Consider the following 23,472-nt stretch of genomic DNA (forward strand, 5'->3'; position numbering starts at 1 on the left):
TATTTTATGTTTCTGTATTTTTAGTCTGTATTCTGTATTTTTATTTACAGAATATTTTCTATGCAAGCATTTCTTAATGAAATATTACCAGTAATGCTTTAACAAATTATAAACGAAAAAGCATGAAAGCAAAAAGATTACAGATGACTTAAGGAAATACCAGCCCAAGAAACATAATGTTTAGGCATTAAAATACAGACATGAATCCACCCACCCATTTTTAAGCCACTTGTGCAGGGTCACAAGAAGTTTATCCCAACATATTTTGGGTTGAAAAGAAAACATTATTGACAGAGTTTAAACAATAAAAATACCTAGACATGTAAGTGCATACATTTACATAAGTATATAATCAAAATTAATTCTGAACCAAATTTAAATAAAAAACAGACAGTAAAAAGGTGATAGGAAGTCACATAGACCAATATTTTGTTGCCATCTTTTCAATATTTTAAACTGATCTTTGTAAAAAAAAGCACATAGGTAGATTTAAATACAAAACACTTAATCAGTTTAGATCAGATCTCCTTAATCTCAAGATGTGCTGCTTGTTCCATTGATTCCCGATGGGCCATTTTGTATCTCCTCTGCATGTCCTTCAGCAAAGTCAATGCTTCCTCATAATCTTCCTTACAAATATTTTTCCCTCCACTGAGAACATTAACTGGATAGAGAATGCATACAATTACAACTGTGAGCACTTGGGATTGAAAAGACCATAAAGGAAAAGGTCAAATGAATCTTAAAAAAACACATGCATATAAAATCAATCTGTTGATTAAAAGTAAGCATGGAGGTTGCCATGTCATTTCACTGAAGTTCATGCATGCAGCACAGTCAAACACACATGCAATCTGTTGAAGTGTTGAAATAATAATAGGAACAGCTGCACGGCCAAATAGAGCATTTCCAAGTACTGCACGACCATTATTATAACATTGCAGTTTGCCTGTTAGTTGACTTGTAAATCTTCAAGAACGTGTTAGTGTTAATTCATGGCAAAATTTGTTTACTGCTCAGTTGGAAAATATTTTCCGCTTTCATTAATACCGAAACAACATCCTTGGCCTTTTCTGACTTAACTGCGCTGGATTCCACTTTGATTTTGTCATTTTAATAAAAGTCTAATTAAGGCACTTCAAAGCAAAGCTGTTATAAAATCAAAGAGAAATGATGTAACTGTTACCTAAGGGAACTTTGCTTGTTGTTTTTGTCTCCTTCATTTGAGTAAGGATTTCCTCAACCTTTTCCCCTTTTGACTTCTTTGGTCCTAGAGGTGGCAAATTTCTAATCTGTGAAAAGAATATTAGCGATAACAGATGATCCAGGCTTCAGCACATGTTATTTATATCCTTTATGTTTTAAGTGATGCACCGTTTATACATGAGTAACAACCCCTAACCTTTTTCTCTCTTTCAGTATATGGCTTTTGGGGACGATCAAGATTTGCTTTAGAATCTCTATATACAAGAAGGTTCTTGAGCGTGTGCTCCAAAGTCCTGACGGCATGTTGAATTCCTACATCAGGAGAGACAAACATTATTAATTTAAATGAAGCAATAGGCCCACACCAAAGCTTAGGAAAATTCTTACCAGAAATCTCAGGCATTTCCGGCTCTGATTCTTCGTCAAATAAGATTTCATAACCAGCTAGTTTTTCTGGAAATACTTTACTATGTTTTTTAACCATTCTCTTCTCATCTTCTTGTATCTTTTGGTGATCTGATTCATATGGAACATCAATCTTGAAGAAATAAAAAAATTAAAACGTATGTTTGGTACATGCATCCTGCACATGTCTAAATATATGGCTGCTAATGTATAGACTTATTAAATGTAGATGCTTTACCTCTGTCACAAAGAACGTCTCTTCATTTCGATTTCTCTCACTGGCTATACTTGCATTGTCAAAATGCTCATGGCCAATGGCAATGTCATCTTCCTCTTCAATGCTTCTTTTAGATGAGGAACTGAAACCAGATTTTAATCTATACTCTATTGGTAGAGTTCTATCTTTTACATTATCTGGCACTCTTGGAATTCGAGTTTTTACCTGAAATTGTAGGGGGCAGATAAACCACCTTGTAATAAACTTGTTTTTAAAAACATAATGAAGTTAATAATGTTTTAGCATTTGTGTTACCTTGCGTTTAGGACTGACGGTGGGACTAATGCGTTGTTTAAGATCAGATGACTTTTTGCGTCTTATCTTAATACCCAGCTGTTCCTGCAGAAAACTGGTTAACATCGGTGGGTCACCTATATTGACAAGACACATGTTTTATATTTTACATACAACCAATCCTCAACAATGAGCATTAAAATGCTGCCTGTCTTTGCAAGAGTAATCTTACCACATCTCTGTGTTGTCAAGGGGTTTGAGTGAATAACAAGTTCATTGAGTTTGGGAAACAATGCCACAGGCAACAATGCCTCTTCCTCTGCTATCTAAGAAAAGAGTAGCAAATAGTTCTGATGTCAATGACTTTTTGTTTGTAGCATATCAAATGTTTTATAACTGACAACAGACAGACCTGATTTTTGGCCAAATTCAGATGTCGAAGTTCTGGGAAATGTTGGCCAAAATCTTCAGGGCATTCATGATCCTTTCTCTGATCATATATATTGAAAAAATGTTTTTTTTTTATAAAATAACATAAATATGACTTATGTATATACAGGGTAGGACATTTTAATCTTACTTTGGATGTTCCTGTGGTTGATTTTTGCTGGCTTAGAGTTTCAGAGGCATCTGTTTGGCACACAACATAAATAAATGAACACATACATATGTTTTTTTCTTCTGTCTATATTTTTATAACACCCAAACACTTTATCCTCCTACCATTTATTGTGACATCCTGAAATAAGAGAGGGTTTCCAGTTCTCTGCATCGTGCTATGGGTTTTTAAGGTTTTCTGAGCATCTTGTAAGGGTGCCATTTGTTTCAAGAATGGGACTCCTGAGATGAAATTTCCCTGTAAGTTTAGATGTTGAAGCCTAAATGCACAGTAAAACTGAAAATGAGAGGAATAACTTGCACACGCGCCAAACAATGAATGTCCAATTGTCAACTTGCTGCATTTCCGTATTTATTCAACTTTAAACATTTACAAACAAAACAGGACTCTTTAATCACTAGACATTAATGTTTACAACACTGGTATTTTCCTGAGGCTACAGCATTTTATTATCTTAAAAAACATTTTGTGGATTTGCCTGAAGAGGGCAGTATACAAAAGGAGAAAATACATGTTTGACAGTCTAACTCAGGGGTACAGACTGAACACAACTGAAGCAGCTAATTAAGAGCTTACTAAGCATAAACTAAACTCTGCAGGACACTGGCATTCCCAGACCGAGTTTGGGCACCACTAACTTTTCTTGATAATATAATAAAAAAAAAATGTTAACAACTTACCTTTTTAAGTTAGCAAGGCTCATGAAGACACCAGGAGAAGTTAACCTGTTGTCCTCAAGCATTAACACCTCCAGAGTTTGAAAAAGCAAGACACATTGGTGTGTGCTGCTGAAAAAGAAAATGCGGTGATACCTTCAAACATTTAAATTCAAGTTGTATAGTTCCTTTATAAAATTAAAGAGTGTAGCGTTCAGATATTTAGCCAAAAATGTACTCTGTAACATGAACATGTAAATGAACTAGTAAACATTTACTGTTCTTCAGGACAGGTACATGGGCCGGCCATATCAAGTGGAAGCATCTGCAAATGGTTTCCAGTTAGATGAAGCACTTTTAGATGGGGCAATAGGCCTAGATTTAACATACTTTCACCTGTTATGCTATTGAAGGATAAATCCAACACCTAAAAACAAATGAAACATGTTTAGTGATATTTGCCTCAAGCCTTTAAGAGCAGAATGTGTACTCACGTTCATATATAAACTGACCAACCTCCAATTTCTGAAAATCTTCAGCATGAATCTCTACAGTATGAAGACTGTTTAGTGAAAGCTCTAACTCCCTTAATGCCGGAAACTTGCTGAAAGGTTCTTTAAAAAAAATAAAGATTTATTTTTATATGCATATTATATTATTTTTATGTCACACTAAAAACACCACAAACATTTTAAACCGACAATTTCTTACCTAAAGTTAAATGGTTATCAGAGGCATTTATGTAAGCAATATTATCGAATTCCTCCAAACCCTCAAGTCTGACCTGAAACAGAAAATGTCAGTCATGTAATAATAGACATGATTTAAATAATACAAAAATAGTAAATAAATCTTACTTTTTGCAAACCCTGATCACTGATGTTGACAGAACAGAGGTCAGAGGGCTTATCCACACAATGCAATGTGACCTGAAGCAGAATGCAAGCTTGTGTTTTCAATGATATATGAAATGAATGCATAAATTCATTTAAAATGGGCAGACACTAATTCTTTTATATTCTTATATGAGCATTCTCACCAGAAGCTCTGCATCTAAAATGTTTCCAGCAGTTTTAGTTCTTTTCCCCGAGTGAAGTTCAACATGTAAAACTTTGGTCTTTTTGGAAATCCTCGCTTCCAGTGTATTTCTATGTGCAACAAGCCAGTGTCCGGCACCTTTCAAAATAATAAATAGAGGTTAAAAAGATACCACTAATGCTACATTTGAAAAATTCAAAGGATTTGTGCTACAACCTTTATTACTTGGATAAAAAAATGATCTTATTGGGAAACATTGTGAAGGGTAACTTTCTCCATTGTCCAGTTTGTAAATCCCCAATCCTGTCATTTCTTTTAGCAAGCAGTTTACCTAGACATAAACAAAACATAATGAAGCCAACAGAACAAAATACAAAGATCCAGCCCATAAAAACCACAGAAGGCTTAAAAATACTTTCTCAATGCTTAATATATGCTTATTAAAGACCTATATACAGCATGTCAATCATTATCAAAGTTCTATATATCTCTAGGACTGGTTTAAAAGTTTGTACAACAAACAGGTGCATTTATACTTGCTACATTAAGTTCCAGTAAGCCAAAACGTATCAAAGATGGGCTAGTGGCTGATAAAAGTGATATTTTAAAATATAAAACTTACATTTAGTTGTAACCACAGAGACCCTTAGCAAAATAGCTCTGTAGCACCGTCTGCGTTATATGGTATCCTAGCAACTGCATGATTTTGGGAAATGTAGTACTTTCAGATGTTGACGAGCCTGGTGACATTGTAGTTTTATCGATACAAATAATAATGTAATTTATACATTAAAAGTGAAACTTCTTTAAAACGACACTAATGTAAGCGGGAAAAAAATAAGTTTCGAGCAAAACGCACGTCGTTGTTTTCGAACTACATTTCCCACAATGCACCGCACGCGGTTCTTGTTCCGCTTTCCCTATGCACTGCTTGTTGTCTATGCGCGCACTGCGCACAGCCGTCTGCTGATGTGGAGAACTCTGTATTGAGCTATATGGATCTCTAAATAGATCAGATATGCGTCTGATGATAAACGTGTAAATTCAGAGGATATTTCGTTTAAAGAGACGCATTAATGAAAGGTCAGTTCACAAATTGTGTGTAATAAGTGCCTCGGTATTTTTAATTATTTGTGTACTTAAATGATATAATTGACACTGTACTAAGGATTTCCTATGCCGAAACTATGACTATTAGTGTGACTAGAATAAGGACCTTTTATTGTTTTAATACATAAGGGGGTCAGTGGAGGCAATGTGATCAAGTCATGAGATTTGTCATTTGAACAACTGGGGAAACAATAACATTGAATGTGCATTGAATTGCTTGTGATAAAGTTGACCTTTGATATGTCAAGCCTCGAAAGATTGAGATGTATACTAATATTTTGCAGTAATTTTACATACTTGAATCTCAGTAGGCTTTCTTCTGCATCACCCAAGCGAGATAAATCAATGTAAATGTTCCTCCAGGTGCCACTAACAATATTTATCCTTTAGATTTGAAATCGGAAGTCTATAAGTGGATTACTTCAATTGATTATCAAACGCATTTCTTTTGCATAACCTTTAGTGAGCATGCTCCTCTTTTCGTGTAAAACACAAGGGTCATGTTACAAGCTCAAAGGTTACTGCATGACAGCGTGTCATAAAACACTGTTTACTTGTTTTTCCAGGAATGATTGACAGTATGGCATCTAAAAGCTACGCAGAATTCCACCAGACTCAACCTGCAAAGACATCATTATTCAGACAGCAGAAGAATGGTCCAACATACAGAATACCAGCTCTTATCTACATAAGTGACGCTCAGACATTTCTTGCCTTTGCTGAAGAACGCAGCACTCCACGTGACAGTGATGCAAAAGTGTTGGTCATGAGGAGGGGATCACATCAAAATGGATCTATTCAAGTAATGTATACCTTTCAGATTATTATGCTTGTATAACAACTGCTTTGTTTTGACATTTCAAGTATCACTTTCTTTTTCTTTCTTTCTATTTCTACACTTTGTATAGAAAAAAAATGAGCGGTAATAATTTGTGTTATACAAATTTGGAATAATATACAGTACGAGTTAGTAAAACTTACAACATCGAAATTTTGGGGTGAACTATATCCCTTTAAATAAATTGTATTCAGACATAATTGCCACACGAATAAGCACAATTTAACAAATTACAATGATATATTTTCAGTGGTCTCCTGTTCAAACACTCTCATCAGCCTGTTTGCCGGACCATCGCACTATGAATCCTTGTCCAGTCTATGAGAGGAAATCCAAAACCGTCTTTCTGTTCTTCGTCAGCATATTGGGTAATACCACAGAAGAAAGACAGATTGTTACTGGTAGGAACCAATCCCATCTGTGTTACGTCACTAGTACAGACTATGGCCTGAGCTGGAGCAAGACGACGGATTTAACAAACAGTGTGATTGGAGATGAGATTACTAATTGGGCTACTTTTGCAGTCGGACCAGGACACGGCATTCAGATGAAAAACGGAAGATTAATTATTCCAGCATATGTGTATTATATTCATTACAGATGTTTCCCATTCTATTTTCCGCTTTATGTTAAGCCTCATGCTTTATCATTCTATAGTGATGACCGTGGTATCACCTGGAACGTGGGGGAGAAAATCTCGATGAGTTCTTGTGAGTGTGAGATGGCTGAGATCCTAGACCATGCTGATCAAAGTCATTTGTACTGCAATGCCCGTAGTACGCATGGCCACAGAGTAGAGGCTTTAAGTCAGAGCAACGGAGCAGCTTTTGACAAACCTCATTCTGCACAGAAACTTGTGGAGGCCCATTTCGGTTGCCAGGGTAGCGTATTGAGCTTTCCCGTGCCCGAGTCATCAGGAGAAGAGGGCAAGAAACAAAACGATTCCTCAACACAATTCGACACAAAGACATGGTTAGTCTATTCCCATCCAACTGATAAAAAAAAGAGGAAGGATCTTGGAGTTTACTTGAATAAAACACCATTCAGTACTAATGGTTGGAGCCAGCCATGGATTATCAACAAGGGTCCAAGCGGATACTCAGACATGACGCAGTATGGGCAGAACTTTGCTTGCCTTATGGAGTGTGGAGAGAAAAGTGAAATTGAGGAGATAGCCTTTGTGGAATTTAAACTCAGTGATGTAATATGCGCTTGCAATGTGTGATGTGATAAAGGGAACTAGTTGAATAACTAGTTGAAGGTGCAATGTGGAACTTTAAGAAGAATCTTTTGACAGAAATGCAATATAATATACATAACTGTATTATCAGTGGTGTATAAAGACCTTACAAAATTAACTGTATTGTTTTACTTTAGAATGAGATGTTTTTAACTTATTGTGAGTTAATGATTTTGAGCGAATGCTCTTGACACATACATTCATCAAATAATTTGGCCTTAAATCCCGCACTTAGGCCATGTATGTACAAAGTATGCATATGAATGAAATATAAAATAATGCACCCATTATGCATATGAATAAAACAATGAAATGTGAGGTATGCACATAAATGAAAAATTAAATGAAAGTGCAATCTGACAAACAGTGTGCATGTGAATATAAAATTGTGCAAACAGACAACAGGACTGGAGTATTAAAGGCATAGTTCACCCAAAAATGAAAATTGTGTCATCGTTTACTCTTCATGTTTTTACAAACCTGTATACATTTCTTTGTTTCGATGAACATGGAGGAAGATATTTTAAGGAATGTTTGCATGGTCAGTGGGTGGTCATGGCTGTTTTTACATTAATTTGTATTTATATTTCAGTATATTTTTTTTAAATAATTAAATGGTAAAAATTTAATTTGATTAAAAACATATTAAGATGCTACTGCACTTGTTATAGCTTGAAAACAAGTAGCATTATTAAGTGTGACCCACTAACTGCACTGTACTACAGTCGATTGGTGGTGACCAATAAAAAGTAAGGAAATATTAATTCAATGCCTTCATGATTTTAATTAAATGTACCTTTCATGTGCAGATAGTCCACTAGTTCAACAGGAATTAATTAACTTGTTTAGTTAAATAAAACAGTAAAACTGAAAGGACTTGAGTCGCCACCTCCTGTTGCTGAGCCTAATATCTAGTTACGCACTTTAAATAAATCACTGGCAGCCTCAACAGTATGTGGGTTAGATTTAGGGTCTGCTTGAAAAAGCAAAGTGTGCTGAAGCAAGCTGGACATTCTGGTGCTATAAGGAAATTTTCTGACTTTCTGTAAGTGGCTGGCCCGCATGTGGATTTTGTGACTTTGGATATTGCGTTACGTAGTTAATATTTACAAACACGGATTACGGATATAATGTGTGTGTTATGTGGCGCTGCGCAGAGTGATTGGTCTATGACATCAAAGTTACCGCGAGAGCGAATCGATTCTGCTCTTTTATATTTGGCTCTCGCGGTACTTGGAAGCACTGATCGGTCTTTGTCATTGAGAAGCAACGCTGAGCTAAAGTTATATTAAAACATGCGCTTTGTAAGTTTTACATTTAAACCAGACATTTCGCTTTCATTTTGTTATGTTTATTAACAGATTCATAGGCCTACAGAGCAAACTGCTGCAACTGTTTCCAGTCCTCTGTAACCATACTGTTATTGACCTTATGGTGTTATACACTTTTGTGGAAAAAACAACAAAGAAGCCCGCACACTGATAAAAATGCTCCAAATATAATTGAATAGTGCAACGTTTTGACTTTTCAAATGTCAAAATGTTGTACTATTACATATTATACTTGGAGCATTTTAACAATTGCCCCAGTTTTTTGTTGTTTTTTTCTGTGATTTATTATTCGTTGCCCAGCACCAGAACCCAATTCTGGGCAGTTTGGATGTTCAGATCTTTTTGCATTCTTTTGTATCATACATTTTTTTCATTTGGTTCTAGGACTATTTAACAATGGACAATAAAACACATTCAGGACCCATATCAAGACCCTTTCAAGTAACAACATTATTCAAACAGGAAGAGAAATGTTCGGATTCTGGACAGGTGACCTATAGAATTCCATCTCTCATTTATATCAGTGACAATCAAACCTACCTTGCCTTTGCTGAGAAACGAAAAACAGCAGATGATACAGATGCTGATGTCCTGGTGATGAGAAAAGGAATGTGGAAGGATGGAGAGGTTGAGGTACGACTTGGTACATGTTTTGTTTTAGCCAGTATTACTCATATTTTGGCCTGTATGCAATCTACACCTTGTATCCATTATCTCTGCCTCTCTACCTTTCAATTCAGATCTAAAGCCTTTACTGAATATGCACACACACACACAAATATATACAATATATAAATATAATATAATATAATATTGCTTTTTGCACTTCTGGTTAAATGCTTTCATTGTCATGTAGTATTGTACTGCTGACAAAAAATTGTGCCGATTCCAAGTGGACCTATTGATGCCTAGAACAGCAGCTTTACATATTACGAAATGAGCGTTGCACACAAAATTCAACTGCTAACATGTTTTTATTTCAGTGGGATAATAACCATGAAGTGCTCACTTCGGCTTGCCTATCAAACCACCGCAGCATGAATCCGTGTCCGGTCTATGAGAAAAGAACCAAGACCCTGTTCTTGTTTTTCATCTCAGTTCCATTTGGAGTTTCTGAGAAAGCCCAAATAAAGAAAAAGAAAAACCAGGCACGTCTTTGTTATGTAACCAGCAAGGACATAGGCAACACCTGGAGCCGTATCACAGATCTGACAACAGATGTGATCGGTGACCAGGTCAAGACCTGGGCCACCTTTGCAGTTGGGCCAGGGCATGGTATCCAAATGCAGAGTGGGAGATTGATTATTCCAGCCTATGTGTATCATTGCCACTTAGATCATAAGCCCACACCTTATGCTTTTGCATTTTACAGTGATGACTGCGGAAGCACTTGGCATGTTGGAGAACGATTGGCTGATGAGTCTTGTGAGTGTGAGATGGCTGAGATCATAGACCATGATGGTAAGAGCCATCTGTACTGCAATGCTCGTAGTACGTCCGGCCACAGAGTTGAGGCTCTAAGTAAGAGGGTTGAAGAAGCTTTCGACAAACTTTCATCTGCATGCAAGCTGACTGAGACCGGATATGGTTGCCAGGGCAGCGTGTTAAGTTTTGCCCCTGATCAAAGATCTGAAAACACATGGTTGCTCTACTGCCATCCAACCAATCCATGTCAGAGAAGGTCCCTTGGTGTCTACTTGAATAAATCTCCATTGGATGCATCAGGATGGGTAGATCAAAAATTGATAATCCATCATGGTCCCAGTGGATACTCAGATCTGGCTCATTGTGGAGATGGAGAACATTTTGCCTGTCTTATAGAGTGTGGAGAGAAAAGTGAGGTCGAACAGTTGGCCTTTATTATTTTTAAGCTTTCTGATGTCATTCAAGCCAAGAATACTGAATAAGAGAAAACATAGCTTTCTGGGGGGCTACATTTTCTTTCATTTAAAATATGCAATGACTGCTACTGTATATCTGCTTCATCATGTACTACACACACACATTTGGTTACTCTGTATCCATCCATATAATTATTTAGTGTTCATAGCTCATTGTGCTAGCAGCACAAATGTTATTGATTCAATGCCACTTATAAAATATGTGAATAATGGGTTAAATAAATACTAATTTAGGAAGTTTTGCAATGTAATAAAAATATATTTTTTCTGAAGCCAACAGGAAGTGTGGGTATTAATTAAACCAAGCAGAAATATTTCTGACTAGACAATGAATCATAAGAATGTGCTATTACTGCACTTAATCTTTAGGGAGGGAGATGTAGCTTGTGTCAGCAAAAGTACACACTCTAAAAAATTTTATGACTCCCAAAGCATCTGCAAACACTGTAAATGGCCCCAGTGCAAGTCATTATTTTATAATCGGCCTATAATTAATTGCCTGGGTGGAGCCCAATAATGCAGCAGCACTGTGTACTTAACAATCTCCACTGGCTGTTTTGGGATGGTTAGATTTTAAATTTATCATTATGTTCTCAGTGGGTGCTCTGTGGTTTCCAGCTATCTCCTCTATGCAGATAAAGTTTACACAATATTGAACAGGAAATAAAAAACAAACTTTCTAATACGCTTTTATTTTATTTTCTATAGATTCAAATCAGACATTCGCTGAATTAGAGGCAGGATAAATGTTTTTCATTATTCCTAAATCTCCAGATATCCCATTAGCCTACTAGTTGAGGGGGGCTGAAAAGGAACCAGCTTTGGTGACAGGCTGTGTTTGAAACTGCATACTTTCCTACTATATAGTTAGCAAGAAACAGTGACAAAAGTGTCCAAATTCGCAGTAAAGTAGGTCACTTAAAAGTACATATTAAATAAATAATAAATACAAATTAAATTTGAGACTATTAACAGAATGTGCTTTGGCGTGGAACTCACGCCATGTTAGAGACCACTGATATAGAGAATACTTATTTTAAGTTCTTTAAATATTTACTTATTCAAATATGTACCCACTCAAGAAAGTATGCTATTTCAGTGAAAGCATGCTATTTTGGATGCAGCCACTGTCTCTTTAAGTACTTGCTTATATTTCTTTCAATGCACTCTTAAAGGGGACATCTTACTTTTTCCATGTTTAAGTGCTAAAATTGGGTCCCCAGTGCTTCTATCAATCTAGAAAATGTGAAAAAGATCAACCCAGGAACTTTGTTTTGGTAAACCATTCTTTGTAAGCACGTGAAAAATGAGGTCATTGAAATTTGGCTCCCTTTTGATGTCAGAAGGGGATTTTATTATAATAATACCACCCCTTAATTGGCACTCCAACCACGGCACTGCCATTTAGTGCAGAAAGAGAGAAAAAAATCACAGCAAAATTGAGTTTCAATTACAACAAACCACCATTCATTGCAATCAGTATTTGCATTTCATCAGCTCATTTGCATTTCATCAGCTCATTTGCATTTTAAAGGACACACCCTATAAAATGCAAATGCACCTATAAAATGACAATTTTAACAGGTTATAATAAATTATCTTTGGGGTATTTTGAGCTAAAACTTCACATATGTACTCTGGGGCAGGGCTCTGAACCGGTTCAAGGAACGAAAACGAAAACCGGAAACGAACGAAATTTTAACAGGAACAAAAACGAAAACAAAATCAATTTTAATTGTTCTGAACAGAAACGTTTATTTAAAATTACCATTAACCGGTTAATAACGTTATTTTATCGTTTTCTTTAATATTGTACTTTATTAGTGACCAATCATGAATTGAACAGTACAACATGTGACTTTGACGCATCAAGCGTGAGTGACTTTGACACATAGCGTGAGTGAAATGCCCGCGCCGCAGTCATCGAGTCTCCGGCCCGATAGCATTTGTCTTAAATAACCACCAAGCTACCCATCAAATGTTCAGAGGTATGTTTAAGTTAAAACTTGCTTGGAAATATGAAGATGCAAACTGTAACTCAAAAAAGCCAGGGGACTTATACCACTGTCAATTACTTTTTAGATGAGTCGCCACCAAGAAATTCCATTTCGTTATTATTTTTCTTACGACAAGCTGTCTTAACAAGTCTGTCTGCAATATTGAAGGATGTGGGGAAGGGGTACAGTAGCCGGGAATCACTGAGGTAACTTACATAGGCACATTTAACGTAAACATCCAGCAGAGTATGCTGCGGTTTCAACCAGTAAAAGACCAGCATAAAACGGGTCGTTTTTTTCAGCTGTTTATACTTAAAATTAATGCAGGTATTTCTTTTGTGGTTTTAACAATTAATGAAATGTTGAAGTTTAGTTATATCATATGTTATGTTATTATTTTTGTGTGAAAATTAGTCTGTATGCATGCATTTGTTAAAGTATAGTCTGAATTAAAATAACGTTATTAACCGGTATTTTTTCTAAGTAAACCGTTTTCGGAACGTAAATGTTCAATGAGGAACGCCAAAATGGAAACGTTAAAATATCGATTCTGCTCGGAGTGAAACGATTGATAATTTTTTTCGTTTTTAAGCCCTGCTCTGTGGACACCAAAAATTTATTTTAGATCTTAAAAAAATCTCCCCTTTAAGGGCCACGAAGGAGGATTAGGGCCAAGCTAAAATAAAAAAAAAACATCTCGAGATTAAAGTCATTTAAATGCGAGAATAAAGTCATTATTTAGCGAGATAAAAGTCAGAATAAATATAATTTCGAGAATAAAAGTCGTTATTTAACGAGAATAAAGTCGTAAAATTTCGATAATGAAGTCAATTCAGTTTAGGCCTATTCTTTACGTTGTTTACTGCATTAAGACAGTGATTTAAATACACTATATTTACTACACACTATAATATATTATTAATAAGTATGTCAAGCAGAAAAGCCCAGAATGTGCTCGTTTTCATTAAAGGAAACAAATGTGCACTTTAGTAGTTTGTGTTTTTATTATGGGATCTTCTGCTTGCCTGTACACAGACTGTTTTATTAATAAAATGTTTGCTAATTTTGGTATCTGCTTTGCAGATTTGCGACTTTACTCTCGTTAAACGACGACTTTACTCTCGTTAAACGACGACTTTACTCTCGTTAAACGACGACTTTACTCTCGTTAAACGACGACTTTACTCTCGTTAAACGACGACTTTACTCTCGTTAAACGACGACTTTACTCTCGTTAAACGACGACTTTACTCTCGTTAAACGACGACTTTACTCTCGTTAAACGACGACTTTACTCTCGTTAAACGACGACTTTATTCTCGAAATTATATTTATTCTGACTTTTTTCTCGCTAAATAATGACTTTATTCTCGCATTTAAATGACTTTAATCTTGAGATGGTTTTATTTTTTTTATTTTAGCTTGGCCCTAATCCTCCTTCGTTTCGAACACACCACATTTTTATGATAGTGTGTTTTAATATAGTTCATAAACGTTATAGTCTTTTTAAAACCTTCAAGACTTTAAATTGTTTATTTTTACATTCTGGTATATTTACAATATAGTTGAAACAGAGTTGTATGCAAATATTGTACTGTTGCTGGAAATGCATTAACATGATGGAAATTGGTTAAAAAACATTGCTGACTTTTAAAACTGAATCAAGGATATCCATTCAGAAATGAACCTTAGGTATCTTCATGTCTTAGTGGTTTTGTCAACCCAGTCCCATACATGTATAGATCCATCAGTAGCTGCTGAGAGAAGAGTGTTTGGTCGTGATGGATGCCAAGCATGGGTGGTAACCACAGGTCGGGAACCACTGCATTCTGCTTCATAAAACATATCATGACCTTTGTGTGAAAAAATAGGCTGGGGTGTCGGTGCCTCTATGCTCCAATTTGTTGTATTGTAAATCTGTACTGTTCCATCAAACCCTTTAAAAGAACAAAAATGTACAGGTTATTGAGGTGTGATGCTGTACATTTTGCAATAAAAAGAAATTACATTTCTGACACAATCATTAGGCAAACATATTACAGTGTATGTTAAAAATGAAAAAGGATCTTTACTTACCAGACACAGACAGACAGCTGTTAAGAACAGAAGCCCAAGAAACATTCAGAAATTCATTCTTCACCGAGTTGTGTTGAACGTTTAGTCGAGTTTGACAAAATGGATTCTGTAAATCTCTTGGATCAGACAGCATCATGTGACCAGATGAAGAAAGTCTTGCTATTGTACATACTGAAGGTTCTGATTGAGAGCTGCTCTTCCTCAGTCCAAAACACCAGTGCGGTCCACTCATGTTCTCCTTTAGAGGATAATGACAGGTCAACGGGTCTCTCGTGTCTCCCATAAGCAGTGTGCCATTACTTGCACAAATGAGAAATACACAAGCGTTGAGAAACTGCAAACCACTCACTGACTCTGAGCAGTCACTTCCTGTCAATAAATAAAACAATTAAATAAGCTGTTCTGAATGATTACTTTTAATATATTTTAAATAAAGATTTATTGTGTTTGACATTACTTGTGGTATACAGAACTCTTCCTGTTGCTAACTCTTGCAGTTGAATATCATTAGTTAAAGAACCATGAAGTACTGCAGGCTCTTCAGTCAAACCAGGTGCTATTTTACAGCCTTTTGCAGTTATGTTTTTGGGGTTTATGACTCCAGTCCTTTTTATAACATCTGTGTTGCAATAACAGGTTAGAAAATAAGTGACACATTTTTGCAGCATAAAATTTTATCTTTGCACGTCTTTAATTATTTGTTTTCTTCTTACATTCTCTTTTATTTAATAATAGATTAAATGTATGTGTTTAAAGGCGGGGTGCATCATTTTTTAAGAACTCTTTGGAAAAGAGAGTCAGGCCGAGTACCAAATCACACTTGTAGCCAATCAGCAGTAAGGAGCATGTCTCCTAACCGACATCATTGCCTGGGTTGCATGTGTGTGGGGCGGGTCTATCAAAAGAAGGTACAGATTCTATTGGGATAGGGGCATGTTTGTTTAGGTGATTTCAAATGCCAACATTGGCTTTCTGAGATCATACACCCCGCCTTTAAATGATTAATGTATTATCACTATTGACTGCATTTCTAATGTACTACACAGACACAATCTTACCACTATCATCTCCGCCAATATCCCAAATCTGCAATGTTGAACTAGAACCTCCACTGGTCACCACACATCTGTAAACATGTATTGTATAAACATGTTTATACCACGGGTCTGTTGAATGCTGCAATTGATTGGCTGAGAAATGTTCCGTGAGTATGCATTAATTTCTGATAACCGCACACCTAACTTGTCAAATGTCTTAAAAATAGGCACCAGAGCAATGTTTGCGGTAACCGTGGTATAAGAGGAATAATTGACTCCGGTCCTTTGAATTATTTGAAAATAATGCACACCTGCGGTGTAACAGCACTCTGGTCGTGCCGCATTGCACCTTGGGTGTGCATTATTTTCTTATAATTAAATGGCCTGTCGTCAATTATTCCTTACATTATCTTATGCACTCGACTTGTTCACTAAATTTGTAACATTTCACACATAGTCTAATGGCATAAAGACTCTTTTTGACCACAGTGATTTAAAGCGATACTTCATCTAAATTCAAGCCATTCCAGATGTATGACTTCCTTTCTCCAATTGAACACAAACTGTTTTATATAAAAATGCTATTATGTTATCTTATATTGTACATGCTTGTTTTTTCAATTTTGCTAAATAAGATCATATTAAACTTTTCCCTCACGAATGCACTGTTTTTCTTCAGGAGGCATATACTGTATTACCCACTGGGGTCCTTTGGATTATTTAAATAATGGATGTATGGGCTTTTAGGAGCTTCGCCCAGGCTGACCTCACAATAAGATAACACAACAGCATTTTAATATTAAATTACTGTGTTCGTCTGAGGAAAAGAAGTCATACATACACATTTTTGGATGATAAAGTATTTAACAGTGAATGAACACTTTTGAAGATCAACTTGTCACCTTGTTCCAGGGATATGTATCAAACACTCAACAGGTTCTTCTGAAAATCCACCATGCTGTACTTTGAAGTCTCGCTCAGCACAAAGACCCTTTTGTGAATTGTGAAAAATAGACAGTTAAATGGGTTTACATTTAGGCATGCATCATGGCATGGGTGTACATTTCTTTGCCCTTTATTCACCTGGTTGTCTCCTGCATATAACTTAAGAGGCAGAAGTAATTCCAAGATTTCGTTTCTTGTTCCATTGTACGCTGCGACACAAATACCTAAAAGATGGAAAAGACCTTTAGAACCTAAAATCAAAGTTGATTTTATTTCTTCAAATATTTTGGGGATTTAAAGATAACTTACTTTTGTCACCTGTCCACTCTATAACTTTTGTGGGATGCTCGAGTTGAAAAACATGCAGGTCTTTGTATCTGAAATTAGGAAGGCATTAGATAGATCATACAGAGAGCACATTAGGTTTTGAGGCACTGTTACTATTTATAAGAGATTTGATGTTGTACCACTACTGCATGACTCACGTGTTTAGAGACTCAATAAACCAGTCATCATCTTCATCAGACGATATCTCCATACTTAATAAGTTTCACAACATATTTCCACAAGCAGATATTTTAAAACGGAGTATACTTCCGGGACTCGTTCTTCTGTGCTTATGTTTGCGAACGCTAAACGTCGCGTATCGCCACCTGTCGGTAATAAGTGAAGTGTATCATGCACCAGCGATCTGTCTTCAACACATGAAAATCAGATTTATGTGTGATCCAGCAGATGTCACTGTAACATTAAGAGAAATGTTTTGTTCACATAACTACGGTAGATTATTTGGGAATAATACTTTACTGTGTCATTCACTAAAGCTACACGTGCGCTTTCTGATTTAGGCGTATGTCCTTAGCACGCTTATATCTAGCAAAAATGTAGTTTCTAGTTTTAATTAGTGTTCATGATAGTAATCAGCCAACCTCAACTGTTATTAAAGCTGATTATTCACGGTTCCCACAATTGTTAAATGAAATCTTTAATTGTTCAACCACATCTTTCAGAAGACAGAGTGCAGCTTAAGGGAAATTTTACAAAGAGAGTTAAGTTGGTGAAACGTGTGAAAATGGGTCACGGCATTATTAGCCTTTATCCTAATGTGCGTCATCTAATGCATCAGAAGGCCGTACAAAACATTCCCCCTGTGGACACAAAGAAGAACATTAGCCAGATCCAAAATTAATCTCATCTACTGTTTCACTGTTTACGTCGGGGACTAAAACCCATTGCAAATGTAGCAATCTGGTCTAAAATTTCTCAGAGGTGCACTATGTACACTTGGTTTCCTACTTTGCCACGCTGCCGTGGAAAATGACACATAATATAGACAATTATTTGACAGGCTTTTAAGCTGTCTATGTAGAAATGGTCACATTTCCCTGTGTTTTACCTCACCTTTATTTCAGAAGGCAGAAACCATGGCGACCGAATCACCCACATACTGTCCAACATAAAAGACACGAAAATGGAGCTACGACTCTCTGAAATATCACAGTGAAGGTTGAAGTGCCTTGTGACGATGACGGCACGTGATCTGACCTTCCTTTCAAACCCCAAATCCCCTCAAATCTGTGGGTAGATACTGAAAACTGTCTCATGCAAATGAGGACATTTAAAATGACATGGTGATTCATAAGAACCTAAATGCAAGGATGATAGAGAGCTTTGTCTGAATGTCATGAATCATGAGGATCGTGTATAGTGAAAGGTAATTGTGTGTGTGTTAACATCAGTTTGTATTTAAAAAGGATCATCTGCAATGTTTGCTTTGGCATTCACATTTTTCATTGTCTGTTTGTGTTTAAGGAATTGTTTTTTCCCTAAACCTACCTTTATCACACATGGACGTTCTCTGATAAAGAGAAAAAATATTATTTTATTATGCCACGGGCCTGTTTTATACTTTATTCTGATTAGGTGAGAAATATTTCACAGGTGTTTATTTTTCTTTAAAAGGACACTGTTCCAGTTGAATTTGTTGAAATAACCACCAATGTTTGTGGTAACCAGTGGCGGCTTGTGACTGCTCATCCAAGGGGCGCTAATTTAAAATATGTGTTCGGAGTGTCATGTGTGTTGCTTGCATTTCAAAATATGTTTGTTGTATCATGTAAACAATGTGCATCACATGTTTTATCCAAATAAATGCCTGCTGCATACATATGCATCAAAACCGTTTATGATAAAAGAGAAGCTCACGTTCAGAAAATACACGGAAGACACTCCCTTAACAGTAAACTCTGATTACGCATGAGATTATGCGAGTATCTGGCAAACGCAAGCATTTCTTTTATCATAAACCTTTTAGACGCATCTGCAGCAGGCACTTATTCTGACAGGACACGTGATGCACACAGAATCTCTCGATGCGCACAACACATATTTTGAAAAAAGGAACCACATACATGACAGGCTACATACATGTTGTGACGAACTTCGCATTGAGCGCCCTCAAAAAAAAAGTCACCGGCCGCCAATAGTGGTAACCGTGGTATAAGCAGAATAATTGACTCTGGTCCTTTGAAATATTTGAAAATAATTTTCGAATAATTAGACTGTCCGTTGTCAATTATTCCATACTTAAGGACAAAATATTGCTCACAAATTGCCAAAACTTGATGCACAGTTTAAACATAACCATAAAACCATAAAACTGGTTTTGAAAAGCAACACTCTGCAGCTCACAATTTTGAAACTATATTAAAATATAAAGAGATTTATAGAGAATCACCTTAAATTAACCCTTGGCCAAGGCTTATTTCTTCAATTTCATCAGGCAATGTTAAATGTAATATTTATATGTTGCATGTTGCTGCTGCAATCTTTTTTTAAATGTATTTTCAATATCATTTTTGAAACACTATTTGGATTGCACAATTTCATGTTTCATAAGTGAGTGAAATGACACTTTTGTGATCAGGCACATTCGGTAGAAGTGCTGTGACTTTACTATAAAACTAATTTAGAGGAACTAGAACTTGAGGGTCAAACCTATTAAATCTGGTCACATGATATCTGTTGGCTTCCATGAAACCCATACTGAAAATGTTCTTCATAGAATAAAATGTCAAGTGTCCATCATGTAAGCATCTCCATCTCCAGTGGGGTTGCAGGCAAAAGGGTTGTAGTTAGTTTATAGCAATAATTACAACATTAGAAAGAATGAAACAAACTAAATCAAAACAGTCCCTCTGTTCATAAAGGATAGAATTTTTTTTTTTTTTTTTTGGGGGGGGGGGGTTGTAATTTAAACAGGGGTCCAGCAAATGCTTTTGTAATAGGATTAGTTGTGCACAGTGTTAATATTATAGTTGGCTGCTCTCCAGTTCTTTGATAAATTAATTTGTAAAATTATTAACAAAAATCAGTGACTGAAACAAATTTATTAAAGACCAATTTTTGAGGTGGTATGAATAACAGCCAGTTTAACAGAATATTAGAAGTGTTTGGGTAAAACTGAATTGTCCATGTGCAAACAAATTCACAAATTAAAGTACAGGTTCATGAAAGAAATGAACAATGCCTCACTTTGATCTCTCTCTCTCTCTCTCTCTCTCTCTCTCTCTCTCTCTCTCTCTCTCTCTCTCTCTCTCTCTCTCTCTCTCTCTCTCTCTCTCTCTCTCTCTCTCTCTCTCTCTCTCTCCCATTATGAATGCGGGTATATTAACAAAGTGAAACTTCCATTCCTTCATCCACCGAGATTAGCCAGGAAACTAATTCCCTCTCTAACCCTGTGACTTTGAAGTCTTCAAGGGAGCCAAGAGCTTTTGTGCATGATTTACATAATCTGACAACTGCATCCCATCATAGAGATGTCTATTAGCATGCTCTAATTTCTTATCAAGACACCATCGTCAGATTTATTATTTTCTGTTATCTATCGTATGCATCCGACTTTAGCGTGTTGTGTAATTGAATTATTAAAGGGCAACAATTATTAAATTCACGATTTTACATTTCCTTTGGTGTGTTACATGTTAACAATATGCAAAAGGTACAAATCCCAAAGTTTACGACGGCACAAGGTACTCGAGATTAACATAAGATAGGCAGAAACAGTGTGTGTTATGTGAGCTTTAAAGGGGTGGTTCAATGGTATTTCATGCATTCTGACTTATTAACACAGTTTTAGTGTTGTTTCCTCATGCTAAATGTAGGAAAAGTGTCAAAAAAGCAGTTGGGCGTACTTTTTTCTAAAAAGTTTTTTTTTTCAATTGAAGGTCCAGCTGACGTTTCAGGGGTTTCTGTATGTATCACTTCTTTTTATGGACACTTCCCCTGGAAAACTCCGCCCACCCGTCAATCAGCAGGAGACGCTAGAACTTGCAAACATCATATCACGGGACGCAGCTTTGTTTAGTTTCAAAACTCAGCAATTGCATGAATGAAGAATTGTGTTTTGGATATAAGGAGAAGAAAGACAGCCTTATGAAAACTGAAAACCCAACCAGGTCACGAGTTGCATTCGGTAAGTAAGACTTCTGTCTTATGTTGAAAATAGGCATCTGCATATTATATAAATGACACGAACATGTAGTGAATCATAAGTTAAACAGTGTTGTATAGTGTTGCATGACTCATACTTGCTCCTCCTGGGGTAGTAACTCCTCCTTCTTCATTTGTACATTATCGGAAAGATTCGGTAAAGCTAATCTTTCTTTTATAAATCTGATTCAAATAAAGACTCTTTGGAGATATAAAGGATGTAATACTACTCTATAGATACTCCAGATTAACATAAAAAATGCAGAAACAGCGTGTGTTACGTGAGCTTTAACTAAACATATTGATTTTTGAGAATATTTAAACCATGAGATAAGATATTGCAATACTTTAAAGTCCTGATTTCAATCAATATCAGAATTGATACCCAGTGTGCCGCATGTTTTTTGGCATGCTATTTCCCATCATAAAACTCTCTTTCCTTTCTTTTACTCAGAAATCCAATGTTATGTATGCATTGCATTCACTCCCATCTTAATCAGCACTATGCCCTTGCGGCAGGTCAACTGCAATTGACACCGGGTACAAATGAAACAACTTTCACCTTTGTAATCTACTGCTTTGTCTAAGCCAGTCCTGTTGGGCTCCAGGAATGCTCAACAAACTTCAATTCATGGCTAATTTGATATAATTATTAGGGTCATAACATTATAACCCTGCCTAGTTTCAAACTGCATGCATTTGGCACAATACTATACTTTTATTATGGAGTTATACTCCATGGGGGCGGTTTCCCGGACAGATAGACTAGTCCTAGACTAAAACATTTTTAAGAGCTGTCCAAACTGAAAACAACTTGCACTGACATATCTTAAAATACATCAGGGCCCTTTGTTTTGCCTCAAAATGCATACAGGTAATGTTTTTAGTAAGGCATGTTTGTTAAAACTAGTTATATTTCCTAATTAAACTAAGGCCTAGTCCTGGATTAAGATAATCCCTGTCCGGGAAACCGCCCCCATATTACTCAATGTACAAGCTAGAAATTAAGCTCTGCACAGCACAGGTCTACTAAAGGGTTAATGGTGCCACATGGTGATCAACAGTAAAAATGACAAATTTGACCTCTTTGCAAAAGGAAAAACCACCAACATTAAAAAATGCATGATAACAAGGTGTCATTGCTCTGCAATCAAAAAATGTGGTTATAATGGAAGTCAATGGGGCAAAAACAGCCACTAACAATAAATGAGGAAGAAAACAATAATCAAAAGCCAATGTTTTTACTTTATATTTGACATGCCCAAGACTGCGAAAAAGGTTAAAAAAAATCCAGTCTACAATCACTTTTTGTATTTAAAATTTGTCATTTAGATTTTCCCCAAATCCACTTATGAACTTGGCAATTAAAGAGTTAAAATCATGGAATTTTTGTAAAAATTTGGTAGTTTTGATCAGAACTGACTAACAAATTTATGCAAAAAAGTGAAAAAATAATCTGATACATTTTTACAGATGTTTAATTTAGTGGATGTATTAAATTTGAACAATGCACAAGGGTTAAATTTGCACTGTGTACCCCTGCATAAAATAAAAACAGGAGGAATAATAAAACGAACACTGTAAAATACAAGCTAAACAGCGCCTACTTCAGTAACACACAAATAGCTTAAGTTGTTAGCCCCTCCCATCCAACTGCTGGGTGGATCAGTGGATAGCGTGGACGACTTTCAACGTGAGGACCCGGGTTCGAGGCCCGACTGGACTCATCAGGTACATTACAAATAATAAATTGTGTTTGTGTGTTAAGTTGTGTGAATGGGTTGTACGGCCTACCTGTGGTCTGAAACATGCGAAAAATAGATAAAAACCACAGTTCAAATTTAATTATTTTATGATATATGATAAGTATATGTATGCAACATATATTAGACATATATGTGAAGTCATGTATGTCACATATATAAATAATTATATAGATGACATATATGTCTATGTATGTTTTTTGCACACATAGACATATATTTGTATGGGATAGACATATATGTCAATATATGAAATTGTTCCATTTTCGAATAGGTGTCATATATGGTTGTACATATATGTACATATA

The 23,472-nt window shown here is 36.0% G+C and overlaps 4 protein-coding genes across 9 annotated transcripts; 2 read left to right on the forward strand and 2 right to left on the reverse strand.

Moving 5' to 3' along the window:
- Positions 1-517: 517 nt before the first annotated feature.
- On the reverse strand, positions 518-6,067 carry xrra1 (X-ray radiation resistance associated 1). 5 transcript variants are annotated; one of them, XM_065286846.2, is made up of 18 exons: positions 5,843-6,067; positions 4,661-4,766; positions 4,437-4,573; positions 4,255-4,326; positions 4,109-4,181; positions 3,914-4,011; positions 3,676-3,824; positions 3,422-3,529; positions 2,846-3,000; positions 2,703-2,752; positions 2,535-2,612; positions 2,355-2,448; positions 2,144-2,259; positions 1,850-2,053; positions 1,594-1,744; positions 1,403-1,518; positions 1,187-1,292; positions 518-664 (listed from the first exon to the last, which is right to left on the reverse strand). In XM_065286846.2, exons 2-18 carry the CDS (start codon positions 4,743-4,745, stop codon positions 519-521), a joined length of 1,938 nt encoding a protein of 645 aa, XP_065142918.1. In that variant the 5' UTR covers positions 4,746-4,766; positions 5,843-6,067; the 3' UTR covers position 518. The 5 variants fall into 5 exon arrangements, with proteins under 5 accessions (XP_065142918.1, XP_065142915.1, XP_065142919.1 ...); XM_065286843.2 differs by having other exon boundaries at positions 4,652-4,766; XM_065286847.1 differs by lacking the exon at positions 5,843-6,067 and adding an exon at positions 5,058-5,276.
- Positions 5,365-8,166, forward strand: neu3.1 (sialidase 3 (membrane sialidase), tandem duplicate 1). Its single transcript, XM_065286852.1, has 3 exons — positions 5,365-5,518; positions 6,112-6,347; positions 6,634-8,166. The coding sequence occupies exons 1-3, from the start codon at positions 5,512-5,514 to the stop codon at positions 7,606-7,608; spliced, it is 1,218 nt and encodes a 405-aa protein (XP_065142924.1). The 5' UTR covers positions 5,365-5,511; the 3' UTR covers positions 7,609-8,166.
- On the forward strand, positions 6,634-14,187 carry LOC135776269 (sialidase-3-like). 2 transcript variants are annotated; one of them, XM_065286850.2, is made up of 3 exons: positions 6,634-6,751; positions 9,339-9,587; positions 9,938-14,187. In XM_065286850.2, exons 1-3 carry the CDS (start codon positions 6,704-6,706, stop codon positions 10,859-10,861), a joined length of 1,221 nt encoding a protein of 406 aa, XP_065142922.1. In that variant the 5' UTR covers positions 6,634-6,703; the 3' UTR covers positions 10,862-14,187. The 2 variants fall into 2 exon arrangements, with proteins under 2 accessions (XP_065142922.1, XP_065142923.1); XM_065286851.2 differs by lacking the exon at positions 6,634-6,751 and adding an exon at positions 8,563-8,668.
- Positions 14,188-14,282: 95 nt separating this feature from the next.
- wdr73 (WD repeat domain 73) lies at positions 14,283-17,530 on the reverse strand. Its single transcript, XM_065287781.2, has 8 exons — positions 17,396-17,530; positions 17,220-17,287; positions 17,049-17,134; positions 16,868-16,956; positions 15,987-16,054; positions 15,386-15,547; positions 14,929-15,297; positions 14,283-14,789 (listed from the first exon to the last, which is right to left on the reverse strand). Exons 1-8 carry the CDS (start codon positions 17,446-17,448, stop codon positions 14,551-14,553), a joined length of 1,134 nt encoding a protein of 377 aa, XP_065143853.1. The 5' UTR covers positions 17,449-17,530; the 3' UTR covers positions 14,283-14,550.
- Between the last annotated feature and the right edge of the window lie 5,942 nt (positions 17,531-23,472).

The sequence above is a fragment of the Paramisgurnus dabryanus genome, chromosome 18, assembly GCF_030506205.2.
Source record: "Paramisgurnus dabryanus chromosome 18, PD_genome_1.1, whole genome shotgun sequence".
Taxonomy (NCBI): domain Eukaryota; kingdom Metazoa; phylum Chordata; class Actinopteri; order Cypriniformes; family Cobitidae; genus Paramisgurnus; species Paramisgurnus dabryanus.

Coding starts and splice junctions, on each gene's coding strand:
- xrra1 (XM_065286843.2), bottom strand. CDS start 4,745: ATGACAGGATTGGGGATTTACAAACTGGACAATGGAGAAAGTTACCCT. Junction 2,753..2,845: donor TCAGGATGTCACAATAAATG/GTAGGAGGATAA, acceptor TGTGCCAAACAG/ATGCCTCTGAAACTCTAAGC. Junction 2,054..2,143: donor CCGTCAGTCCTAAACGCAAG/GTAACACAAATG, acceptor CTACAATTTCAG/GTAAAAACTCGAATTCCAAG.
- neu3.1 (XM_065286852.1), top strand. Junction 6,348..6,633: donor ATCAAAATGGATCTATTCAA/GTAATGTATACC, acceptor ATATATTTTCAG/TGGTCTCCTGTTCAAACACT.
- LOC135776269 (XM_065286850.2), top strand. CDS start 6,704: ATGAGAGGAAATCCAAAACCGTCTTTCTGTTCTTCGTCAGCATATTGG. Junction 6,752..9,338: donor GTTCTTCGTCAGCATATTGG/GTAATACCACAG, acceptor ATTTGGTTCTAG/GACTATTTAACAATGGACAA. Junction 9,588..9,937: donor GGAAGGATGGAGAGGTTGAG/GTACGACTTGGT, acceptor TTTTTATTTCAG/TGGGATAATAACCATGAAGT.
- wdr73 (XM_065287781.2), bottom strand. CDS start 17,448: ATGGAGATATCGTCTGATGAAGATGATGACTGGTTTATTGAGTCTCTA. Junction 16,957..17,048: donor TATATGCAGGAGACAACCAG/GTGAATAAAGGG, acceptor AATTCACAAAAG/GGTCTTTGTGCTGAGCGAGA. Junction 14,790..14,928: donor CAGCTGTCTGTCTGTGTCTG/GTAAGTAAAGAT, acceptor GTTCTTTTAAAG/GGTTTGATGGAACAGTACAG.